Here is a 12,171-nt window from a genome sequence, read left to right as displayed (position 1 = left end):
GATTTTTTTTAATTTTACTTACATAACTGCAATTTCTGCTTAACCTTCCTTGTGTGCTTTTCAAGCAATATTTCTTTTTACGTATTTTCTGGAACTCGTTCCAAACTCATCTGAGTGGTTCCCCATTCAGCCGCGTTACCTACCAGATGACTTTAGTTGGTCACTCTGCATGCCCAAACTCCATAGTATTTACTAAACGTAGCGGTCAGCGTATAGCAATTGTTCACACTTCACAATATTTGAAGTTTTTCCGTGTTGTAAACAATGCCACAGCAGTGGGAAGTTAAGTTTTTAGTGCATGAAGAGTGGAGAATATATATTTTGTTGTTGTTTTAACTTTTCGTGGTGATTGAAGAAAGATTTCAAGGCGCTGTCTAAGTAGTGCGTTTGTGATCTTTGTAACTCCCGCCGAAGCTGGCTTAGATTTGAATACAGTTGTGACACGAAAGTACGATGAATATGACAGTGTATTGAAGTCTGAAATTTGAACTGCATTTTCTATGAGAATGGGGACCAAGACATCTGCGCGACCTAATTTAACGTATATATAACTTCTTAACATTACGTATTAGTACGACTCTGTTTCGTTGATGATAGGAAAGCTTATATTCCTGCTACGGCGTTTCCACAGACATATCTTCAGGACAGTGTTAAATGTATGCAGGAAAAGCAGGCCCTGAAAGGAATTAAGCCCCATATTTGGTTAACGTATGTTTATCATGTTCACGATGCATATTAATGTAATCCTTTTTCGCTTATTGGGAAGCTTATATTCTGCCTGTGTTTTGCAGCCCTGTTAAGGATGTGGAGTTTCCAAAAACGTATGTGCAGAAAGTGACAGCGCAGTCAAATAATGCAGAAGCTGTAGAACAGTATGTAGAGTGTTCAGAAGCTGTGGCGCAATATGTGCAGTGCCCTGATCCGAATATATATTTAAAGCAGAGGGAAACGCAGCCCCCTGGTTGGAATATTCAGCATCTGCCGTCATCGTCGGATCACGCATCAAACTTGCAGTCTTCACTGCCGAGTTCAGATTCGTCGACTGCTGTGACTAGCACATCTGCAAGAGCAGGTAGGCTAATTACTGACGCAGAAGGGCTATCGTCCTAGCTCGACCATTTCCGAATTGAATGACTTTTTTTTTTTATTAGGTTACAAAATGGTTTCGATGGATATGTACATAGATTCAGGTCGATTTACGTATTTATTTATTTAGCAGCGTTGGATGTACATATATAGATCGGATCTAAGCAAATGTTTGCGTTGTCAGTTTTACAAAATAATAAATACGTACACTAATCCTATTTAATTATAATAGGTATATCATTTGAAAACACAATAGTATCCTATATAATTAAGCATTTTGTTGTACTGTACAGTTTACCTGTGCAATTTTTATTTCTGTTACACCATGTATATCAACACATCTTAAATTTATGACCCATCTACCTATGCAAATTTTTATTGTGTTCCACTGTATGCCTATTTCCAGTTTTTTGTATTTGGAACATAGTCACTTACTGAGTAGAAATGTTCTGAATCACATTTTGAAGTCCCTCTCCCCCGTGTCACAACATGTTACTGAAGCCAAACCTGCATCATCCAAAGCTGGTTTAAGACTGCAAGATTCTGCTAATGATGTTAATAAAAACGTCACTAATGTTCGTAAAAGGTAAATGTAAATTACTAAACATTCAATAGGAAATTTACGTATATATACTCACATGACAAAGCGTCCTGATGATATATGTATTGAAGAAGCAGAATTCTGGAATGAGATGTTTATACAAAACTTCAACAACGTTTTAGCTGAGTAAGGACATGTCTCTCTATCTTGCATTCAAAATTGTCTAATTCGGTGCAATTTCATTAGAACTAAACCCAAACTGACAACTTCAAACTTCATCATGCAAAAGAGACAGATTTTGCATTAAGGCCAACTTGCTCAGTGTGTCACTGATGACAATTAACACCAATTTTCATCTATATATATGTGTATATTTTACAATTTTCTACCTTTCATGTAGGCTATCTACTAATTTTCCAGACTTAGTATTATACCTGTATGAAAGTGTGCACAGTTGTCTATAAATGTGCCAGAAGTAACAAAACATACAGAATGTAGACTCTTTGGCCAATCTGTCAGTTCTGTGTGTACATTACGTGACAATTGACAGTATGTCAAATGTTACCAATAGATATCAGCCTAAGATTTGAAAGTGGCAATATAAATGACAACTTGTGTGCTCTTTTCTAGGCGAGTAAACATCACAAATATGTTTTAGCTGGCATGTTTGTTATTGACTTAGAGATAGATAATGTAAGTAGATTTATGTTTGTGCTGTTACATATATGTCATAACAATTTACACACTGTTGCTGGTTGTCGTCTGTGTTAGCTGCCACTGACGGGCTATACAGCAGAATGTGAGAATGTTATTTAACATTGTAAGTTTAGCTCATGGTGTTTAGAAGATGTCCTTTAACACATACAGGGTGGCACATGAAAAGCTGTCCCAAATACAGAATGCTCCAATTAACACAAGTTGTTGTCCACCATTAGGAGATACAACAAACAGGTAAACGTGTAGCAGTAATTTAAAAAAATCACAAGTAAGTTAATGCAAGCAACAACTTCGAAACAATAGATTGACAGTTAGTGAGCGACAATGTTATTCATGTGCCATCCTGTATTTACAAACTGAGGAGCACCAAGCATTAAAGTTTTCTAAAATTTAGTTTGTTGTGTGTGATGTACAATACTAGCATGAGGAACACATGCTGCTGCTGTTAGCGTCATAAACATTACCAAATTCCCTCTGATCAATGCTATATGATTTTAGAGGGCATGCAGCTTTACTGTATGGTTAAATGATGATGGTGTCCTCTTGGGTAAAATATTCCGGAGTTAAAATAGTCTCCCATTCGGATCTCCGGGCAGGGACTACTCAAGAGGATGTCGTTATCAGGAGAAAGAAAACTGGCATTCTACAGATCGGAGTGTGGAATGTCAGATCCCTAATTTTGGCAGGTAGGTTAGAAAGTTTAAAAGGGGAAATGGATAGGTTAATTTTCACATCTGTCAACACCTGCTTTCTTTGGGATTGGAATTATTATATTCTTCTTGAAGTCTGAGGGTATTTTGCCTGTCTCATACATCTTGCTCACCAGATTGTAGAGTTTTGCCAGGACTGGCTCTCCCAAGGCCGTCAGTAGTTCCAATGGAATGTTGTCTACTCCAGGGGTCTTGTTTCGACTCAGATCTTTCAGTGCTCTGTCAAGCTCTTCACACAGTATCGTATCTCCCATTTCATCTTCATCCATCCTCTTCCATTTCCATAATATTGTCCTCAAGTACATCGCCCTTGTATAGACCCTCTATATACTCCTTCCACCTTTCTTTGCTTAGAACTGGGTTTCTATCTGAGCTCTTGATGTTCATACAAGTGGTTCTCTTATCTCCAAAGGTCTCTTTAATTTTCCTGTAGGCAGTATCTATCTTACCCCTAGTGAGATAAGCCTCTACATCCTTACATTTGTCCTCTAGCCATCCCTGCTTAGCCCTTTTGCACTTCCTGTCGATGTCATTTTTGAGAAGTTTGTATTCCTTTTTGCCTGCTTCATTTACTGCATTTTTATATTTTCTCCTTTCATCAATTAAATTCAATATTTCTTCTGTTACCCAAGGATTTCTACTAGCCCTCATCTTTTTACCTATTTGATCCTCTGCTGCCTTCACTGCTTCATCCCTCAAAGCTACCCATTCTTCTTCTATTGTATTTCTTTCCCGCATTCCTGTCAATTGTTCCCTTATGCTCTCCTTCAAACTCCGTACAACCTCTGGTTCTTTTAGTTTATCCAGGTCCCATCTCCCTAAATTCCCACCTTCTTGCAGTTTCTTCAGTTTTAATCTGCAGATTGTAGTCAGAGTCCACATCTGCCCCTGGAAATGTCTTACAATTTAAAACCTGGTTCCTAAATCTCTGTCTTACCATTATATAATCTATCTGAAACCTGTCAGTATCTCCAGCCTTCTTCCATGTATACAGCCTTCTTTTATGATTCTTGAATCAAGTGTTACCTATGATTAAGTTGTGCTCCGTGCAAATATCTACCATGCGGCTTCCTCTTTCATTTCTTTGCCCCAGTCCATATTCACCTACTATGTTTCCTTCTCTCCCTTTTCCTACTACCGAATTGCAGTCACCCATGACTATTAAATTTTCGTCACCCTTCACTATCTGAATAATTTCTTTTATTTGATCATACATTTCTTCAATTTCTTCGTCATCTGCAGAGCTAGTTGGCATATAAACTTGTACTACTGTAGTAGGTGTGGGCTTCGTATCTATCTTGGCCACAATAATGCGTTCACTATGTTGTTTGTAGCAGCTTACCCGCATTCCTATTTTCCTATTCATTATTAAACCTACTCCTGCATTACCCCTATTTGATTTTGTGTTTATAACCCTGTAGTCACCTGACCAGAAGTCTTGTTCCTCCTGCCACCGAACTTCACTAATTCCCACTATATCTAACTTTAATCTATCCATTTCCCTTTTTAAATTTTCTAACCTACCTGCCCGATTAAGGAATCTGACATTTCACGCTCCGACCCGTAGAACGCCAGTTTTCTTTCTCCTGATAACGACATCCTCTTGAGTAGTCCCCGCCCGGAGATCCGAATGGGGGACTATTTTACCTCCGGAATATTTTACCCAAGAGGATGCCATCATCATTTAATCATACAGTAAAGCTGCATGCCCTCGGGAAAAATTACGGCTGTAGTTTCCCCTTGCTTTCACCCGTTCGCAGTACCAGCACAGCAAGGCTGTTTTGGTTATTGTTACAAGGCCAGATCAGTCAATCATCCAGACTGTTGCCCCTGCAGCTACTGAAAAGGCTGCTGCCCCTCTTCAGGAACCACACGTTTGTCTGGCCTCTCAACAGATACCCCTCCATTGTGGTTGCACCTACGGTACGGCTATCTGTATCGCTAAGGCCTGAAGGCTCCCCACCAACGGCAAGGTTGATTGGGGGGGGGGGGGGTCAGGTGAATACAGGGTTACAAATAGAAAATCAAATAGAGTTAATGCAGGAGTAGGTTTAATAATGAATAAAAAAATAGGAGTGCAGGTAAGCTACTACAAACAGCTTAGTGAACACATTATTGTGGCCAAGATAGACATGAAGCCCACGCCTACTACAGTAGTAAAAGTTTATATGCCAATTAGCTCTGCAGATGATGAAGAAATTGAAGAAGTGTATGATGAGATAAAAGAAATTATTCAGGTAGTGAAGGGAGACAAAAATTTAATAGTCATGGGTGGTTGGAGTTCGATAGTAGGAAAACGGGGAGAAGGAAACGTAGTAGGTGAATATGGATTGGGGAGAAGAAATGAAAGAGGAAGCCGTCTGGTAGAATTTTGCACAGAGCATAACTTAATCATAGCTAACACTTGGATCAAGAATCATAAAAGAAGGTTGTATACATGGAAGAATCCTGGAGATATTGACAGGCTTCAGATAGATTATATAATGGTAAGGCAGAGGTTTAGGAACAAGGTTTTAAATTGTAGGACATTCCAGGGGCAGATGTGGACTCTGACCACAATCTATTGGTTATGAACTGTAGATTAAAACTGAAGAAACTGCAAAAAGGTGGGAATTTAAGGAGATGGGGCCTGGATAAACTGACTAAACCAGAGGTTGTACAGTGTTTCAGGGAGAGCACAAAGGAGCAATTGCATTAGAACAACTGACAGCCTTGGGAGAGCCAGTCCTGATAAAACTCTACCATCTGGTGAGCAAAATGTATGAAACAGGCGAAATAACCTAAGACTTTAAGAAGAATATAATAATTCCAATCCCAAAGAAAGCCGGTGTTGACAGATGTGAAAATTACCGAACTATCAGTTTAATAAGTCACAGCAGCAAAATACTAACGTGAATTCTTTACAGGCAAATGGAAAAACTGGTAGAAGCCGACCTCTGGGAAGATCAGTTTGGATTCCGTCAAGCCAAAAACTTGTTCCACAGCCTTAAGACATCTGATAAGAAGTAGGCATACAAAAGAAGAGTATATTACTTTCCCCATACCTTACTTCGTAAATAGAATTCATGTTAAAGTCAACAATCTCCCAATAGAAGTGAAAAAACTGGAGAAGTTACTGAAACAGGTTTCTGCCACTCTTCTATCCTTGTGCAATACACTGGGCTTCTCATGGCATTAAGCTGTCCTAATTTTTATTTCCATTAGGAAGTCGGGGTTTATATTGCACAATTCAGCCATTTGAATGTTGGGCTCCATGAGGTTCCCTTTCTGTGCAGCGACCATGGAATATAAAATAATAAAGAATGTAGCACCCAGTCATGGAAGCATAATTTATTTATCTTGTTGCAAATTGATTTTGACTGATATCAGTCATCATGATCATGATAGAAATCTGCCAAGGACAATACTTCTATTTATGGCATGTATCGGTTAGAAAAATGCACCGATGATGATTGATATCGTTCAAAATTGATTTGCAACAAGATAGATAAATTATGATTCCGCAACTGGTTGCTACATTCTTTATAATTTAGACCTTTCTTGTCTGAAGTCCCATGCTATATGACAATGCATCACTACAAAGTGCTTGAATAATGTATCTAAGTGGAATAATTCATTTCCTCTGTCAGAAATTTGTCGCTCTCTTTTGATGTCCCTTCTCCTCCTCGGTGGTGACTTATGGTTTTTAAGCAATCAAACAACTGAACTCCTTGGCTTGACGTGAATAGGCTAATTCTCAATTATGAGAAAAACTAATGCAATGCTGTTTAGAAACAACAGAATAAAAACAAATTAACTGACCAAATTGCAAGAGCTAGATGTAAGAGTAGTTGAAGGTACAAAATTTTTAGGGGTTGCTATAAATCGTAGTTTAGGATGGAAAGATCATATTGCCAACATAAACAACAAACTTAGCAGTGCTGTTTTATCTCTCAGACTGATTGTCACTAATAACAAGAGATGATCTGTGCAGGGTGTATTTTTCATGCTTCTTTGGTGCTGTAATGAGCTATGAGATAGAGATCTGGAGCCACTTTACTGATGCAATTAAGATATTGAAATTACAAAAGAGAATAATAGAAAACACAAGAATGATAGACAGTAGCAAACCTGAATTCAAAAAATATGAGTCCAACTTTCTACAGTTTGTACATATACAGAATTCTGCTCCTTACTTGGGGGTCATAAAGATAAGTTAAAACAATAATGAAGATATGGGCCACCACTACAATAGAAACTACACAAAATTAAGAATTTTGCAGCATAACACATTTTAACATGAGAGGAGCATTGATTACGTGACAATGAAGTTGTACAATTGTTTACCACCCCTCATCACTAATGCCAAATTGAAAATTAAAGTTAAACATTTGATCAAACAACTATTGTTAGAGACCACATTGTATTCAATCAGAGAATTTCTTTCAGATGAAACTAACATACACAGGAAGAGAGAAAAAGGAAAATGAGGTAAATTCTTAACAGCATTATTATATCTAAATGTTGTAACTATGGTATAGTATTATTGCTTTTAAATTTTTTGTTAATATAAACATAACTGGAGCTATAATATATCTGCCCTATATGACTGTTTTATGCCAATATATAAAATGATGTAACTATGGTAGAGAATTATTGCATTGAAATTTTGTTGCATTTATGTACACAGAATGACATCTCATAAAACCTGTTTGATGTACTGTACCTAAAATTATGTAACTATTATGGAAATTTGCAGAAGTATTATGGTTAAAATCTGTTAGCCACCTAAGCAAATCTGCAGATAGAATCAGTAAAAATAATGTATTTCTGCGTAAATATGTACTTGAACATGCTCCATAGATGTACACCAAAAGCTGCTTAATAAATAAAGATGCAAGCAAAACCTTATGCAAAAATCCAATGACCCAACTTTACACTGAATCCACAATATTGGAATCACAGACATACATTAAACCACAAAGCTGGCATTGCAAAGTTCACTTGACTGAAAAAGAAAAACCTCGCTGCACTAGCTGTTACCAAAAAATTCTTCAGGTCAACATCGCCTTCGTTAAACTCGGTAAAAACTTCCTAGATGGATGTGAGCAACTCCAAGTCCTGCATAACGCGTTCTGGTTCACAGGAGGGAGTAATAGAAAATTCTATTACTCACTCCTGTGAACAGGAACATGTTATGCAGCTCTTGGAGTCACCCATGTCCATCTAGGAAGTTTTTACTGAGTTTAACGAAGGCGATTTTGACCTTATGTATTCGACGATGCCCTTTGGCTACACTGTCTAAAAGATCATTCTAAGAAATACAAAATTAAGATCAACTTGAAGCTGCCTAAATAAGGTGAAACACTTAGTTGAAAAATAAAAAAATAAAAATTGCAGGCAAGACTGTTTTTAACCAATACTGTTACCAAGAACCTCACTTAACAAAAGCAGCTAAAACAAGGTCCACAATACTGAAAAGTTGAAACTGGCTGATCCGTCATTGAAAACCAGACTTTACTGAAACAAGTGGAACAGACTCCATGATACCTACCAATCTTAATAAATATTTATTTACTGCAAGTAGTAACACAGTTCACAGATTCATAAAAAAAATCTATTAACATAAATTTTCATTTATAATTAAGACACAATTGTATACATGAATTTCATACACATACCACACTTCCTACAATGCTGTTTGAAATGACCTATTACTGAATTCAATGTGTAAAAACCGAAGCAGTCTATGATTGCAAGTATTTCTTAACATTGTGTACTGTGTTCGGTACAGGCGTCTATTTGAGAGCTAACATTTATAATTTTTGCCAACACTTTACTGTGGACCCGTGCTTAAGTTCTATCTCCTTTCTATTGCATTTTAATTTATCCTATTTTATTTCCTGTTGAATGTTAAAGATCTTATCCCTAACTTTGTAACGTGTGGCTCCTTGTGGCCAAGCTCCATCAGTTGTTTGTACTGCAGCTGTAAGCTCTATGCGCTAATATCGGCCGTATTTTACAGGCCATGCGTATTTGTTATAATTTTATCATGTTTTTACACCATATAATGATGCCAATCAAGGCTATATATTTTATTTGCCTCTAACAAACTTCAAAGGCACAGGTATGTTTGTTAGTGCCTCCTCAGACAATTAATCACATTACTATTTATAGGTTTAATAACTTATTATAATGGTATTACTTGTGGGGTATGCACAGTCCTTCCTTTTTTAGATCAAACTGAAGTTGTCATTACTATTGAAACTGATCATCAATTGAATAAAACAAATAGTTGCGATCATAGACTGTTATGCTTTTTACATATTGTCATACTTTGGATTGCTGTTACCTTCAAATTGACCTTACTGTATCCATAACTAATAACAAATGTGAAGCAAAAATTAAATCTCCATCCATTAACAACATCCATTTTGATTAAACCCAAATTTGATGTGCAGGCTTGTTAAACAGCCAAAGGATGGCATACAAATTTCTGGCCCATAAATTTTAACTCTTTGTTAATAGGAGCCACTCAAGTGAAGGAAGCAAAAATATTGCAAAGAAATTTTAACTTTTTGGAGACTAGCAACGTAGGTAGCTTCTACGTTGCAAAAATTATGCTCCAAAAAGATGAGCGTTGTAGGACCTACGCCAATCGTTTCTCAGCTTTGTAAATATATTCCAAAATTTGACATGTCTATCCTCTGTGTAAAGGTACTTTATAATGCTTGTATTTCCACGAAAACACACACTTGCAGCACCTGTCACTTGTATCGGCGGGAGAGGAGTACAGACAACATTGTGTGTTACTTGGTTTGCAGCATTTAAGTTTCCCGTGTTGCTGTTAGACATACCTCACAAGCCCACACCCAGTGCAAAGGGCATTGATTGCTGTCTGCAACATGCACTGTATTTATTTTTAAGATGGCCTGACAGTACAGTAGTGAAAAATAGAAAAGATTTAATTGTGCAGAAGCTGAAAGAGAGTGAACTGTCACAGGTGAGACCATTTGCTGTTTGTGAAATGGAAAGTCATTAGGAATGTGTTTCTTTCAGTGACAAAACACGAAATGGCTGCATCCAATGTCAATGTCAGAACAAAATTAGGAGTGATGGGGAAGATAAAACCTGCATTTATATTGGATTATAATAAAAACAAGGCTTCTGTGGGTCATGGAGATCAGCTGATACGCTACTGCCCTTTGGAGAGGAGGCAAATTAAAGTGATGAAAGGAAGTTTTTTTTTCTTTCTCTCCACAGTTTCACGATGATATTAGTAATTCAAAATATGGAAAATCCAGGGTGGAATGGAGACAATATTATGAAATAGATAGATTGCAACCCACCACATAGTGGAGATGTTGAGTCGCAGATAGGCACAACAAAAAATGTGATGTATGTTCGGTGGGCGGCAAAATACCACTGTGACAGTGATGGGAAGGATAGTGAGTAGGACATTCCTCATTTCAGGGCATGAAAAGAAGTAGTTGAAACCCTGGTGGAGAATGTGGTTGTTGCTCAAGTCCTGGGTGGTACTGAGACACAAGGCGAATGCTCCTCTGTGGCGGGACTTTGGGAAATGACTGGAGAGGTAAGACAAGGGAGATCTGTTTCTGTACAATGTTAAGAGGTTAATTACAGTCTGTGAAGGCCCTAGTGAAACCCTTGGTATATTTAGAGAGGGACTGCTCATTGCTACAGATGTGGCAGCCACAGGTGGCTAGGTTGTATGAAAGAGACTTTTTGTTATGGAACTGGTGGCAGCTGTCCAAGCGGAGATATTGCTGGTGGTTGGTAGGTTTGATATGGATGGAGGTACTGATGTAGCCATCTTTGAGGTGGAGGTCAGTGTCAAGGAAGATGGCTTGTTGGGTTGGAGGAGGACCAGGTGAAGCAATTGGGGGAGAACATGTTGAGTTGCTGGAGGAATGTGGAAAGGGTGTCTTTACTCTTGATGCAGATCACAAAGGTGTCATCAGTGAATATGGTGAGGGATTTGGGATTCTGAGTGGTCAGGAAGGGTTCCTCTAGATGGCTCATGAATAGATTAGTAGAGGATTGTGCCACATGGGTGCCCAGTGCCATATCTTGCCATATCCCAGATTTGCATGCAGGTGATGCCTTCGAAGGAGAAGTAATTGTGGTTGAGGATATGGGAGGTCATGGTGACTAGGAAGTAGGTTGTTGGTTCGAAATCTGTCGACCATTGGGAAAGGTAGCAGCAAGGCCTAGGACATTAGAGATGTTAGTGTAATGGGAGGTAGTATCAATAGTGATGAGCAGGGCACCATGTGATAAAAGAACAGGAATTGTAGAGTGTCAGCGAAAGAAAAGGTTGGTATCTTTTATACAGGAGATTCGACTGCGGGTAATAGGCTGAAGCTGTTCATCTATGAGAGCACAGATTCTCTTAGTGAGGGCACAGTACCTGGCTATAATGGGGCATCCTGGGTTGTTTGGTTTATGGACTTAAGGAAGCATGTATAATGTAGCGATGGAGAGATGGACTTCAGCCAGAGGTTATGGGTTAGGCCTAAGGATGTGAGGAGAGACTGGAGATCCCGCTGTATTTCTGGAATGGGGTCACTGGCAGGGTTTGTAGGTGGATAAATCTGACAGCTGTTAGAGATCGTCTGCCACGTAAAGATTGAGGTTTCATGCGCTGTTGCTCACAGTCTGGCCTCGACAGCCAGAAGCTGTGGTCATGTGAGTTTGAGTTTTGTTTGCGTGAGTGTGTGTTTGTTTGTTATCTATTTCTGATGAAGATCTTTTTGACTGAAAGCTTATTTGTTTGACAGTCTTTTTGTTGTGCCTATCTCTGACTCGGCACCTCTGATACGTGTTGAGTAGCAGTCTATCTTTTTCATAATATTGATGTAAAATTCGTATATTTTACGTAAAAAGGCAAGGCCTTCTACCACACCTTGGTGATTACTTACTGAATTGGCAGCGACTTTGATAAACAAAGGACACCTAACTGAATGAACTTCCACTCAAAATTGTTCACTTATAAATAGGCTTTGTAGACGACAGTCTTCCTAAATTGATTTCAGCTACAGCAACGTCAAAATTTCATCAGAGGAGATATAAGGCTTTTGCAGAATGAAGCTAGACAAGTTCTAGGTGAGTGGTAAG

The 12,171-nt window shown here is 38.3% G+C and overlaps 1 protein-coding gene across 2 annotated transcripts in view; it reads left to right on the top strand.

Moving 5' to 3' along the window:
• Positions 1–204: 204 nt before the first annotated feature.
• Positions 205–12,171, top strand: part of LOC126292135 (nuclear RNA export factor 1-like) — a 137,616-nt gene continuing 125,649 nt past the window's right edge. Inside the window, exons 1-2 of one of the 2 annotated variants that reach the window (XM_049985972.1) lie at positions 205–708; positions 792–1,072. In XM_049985972.1, coding sequence (XP_049841929.1) covers positions 659–708; positions 792–1,072 — 331 coding nt within the window. In that variant the 5' untranslated portion in view covers positions 205–658. The remainder of the gene's footprint in view (positions 709–791; positions 1,073–12,171) is intronic. The other variant, XM_049985973.1, reaches the window with a different exon arrangement.

This window comes from Schistocerca gregaria, chromosome 9 (assembly GCF_023897955.1).
Source record: "Schistocerca gregaria isolate iqSchGreg1 chromosome 9, iqSchGreg1.2, whole genome shotgun sequence".
Lineage (NCBI taxonomy): Eukaryota > Metazoa > Arthropoda > Insecta > Orthoptera > Acrididae > Schistocerca > Schistocerca gregaria.
The sequence above is the reverse complement of the archived record's forward strand: the minus strand, read 5'-3'. Positions and strand labels throughout refer to the sequence as shown.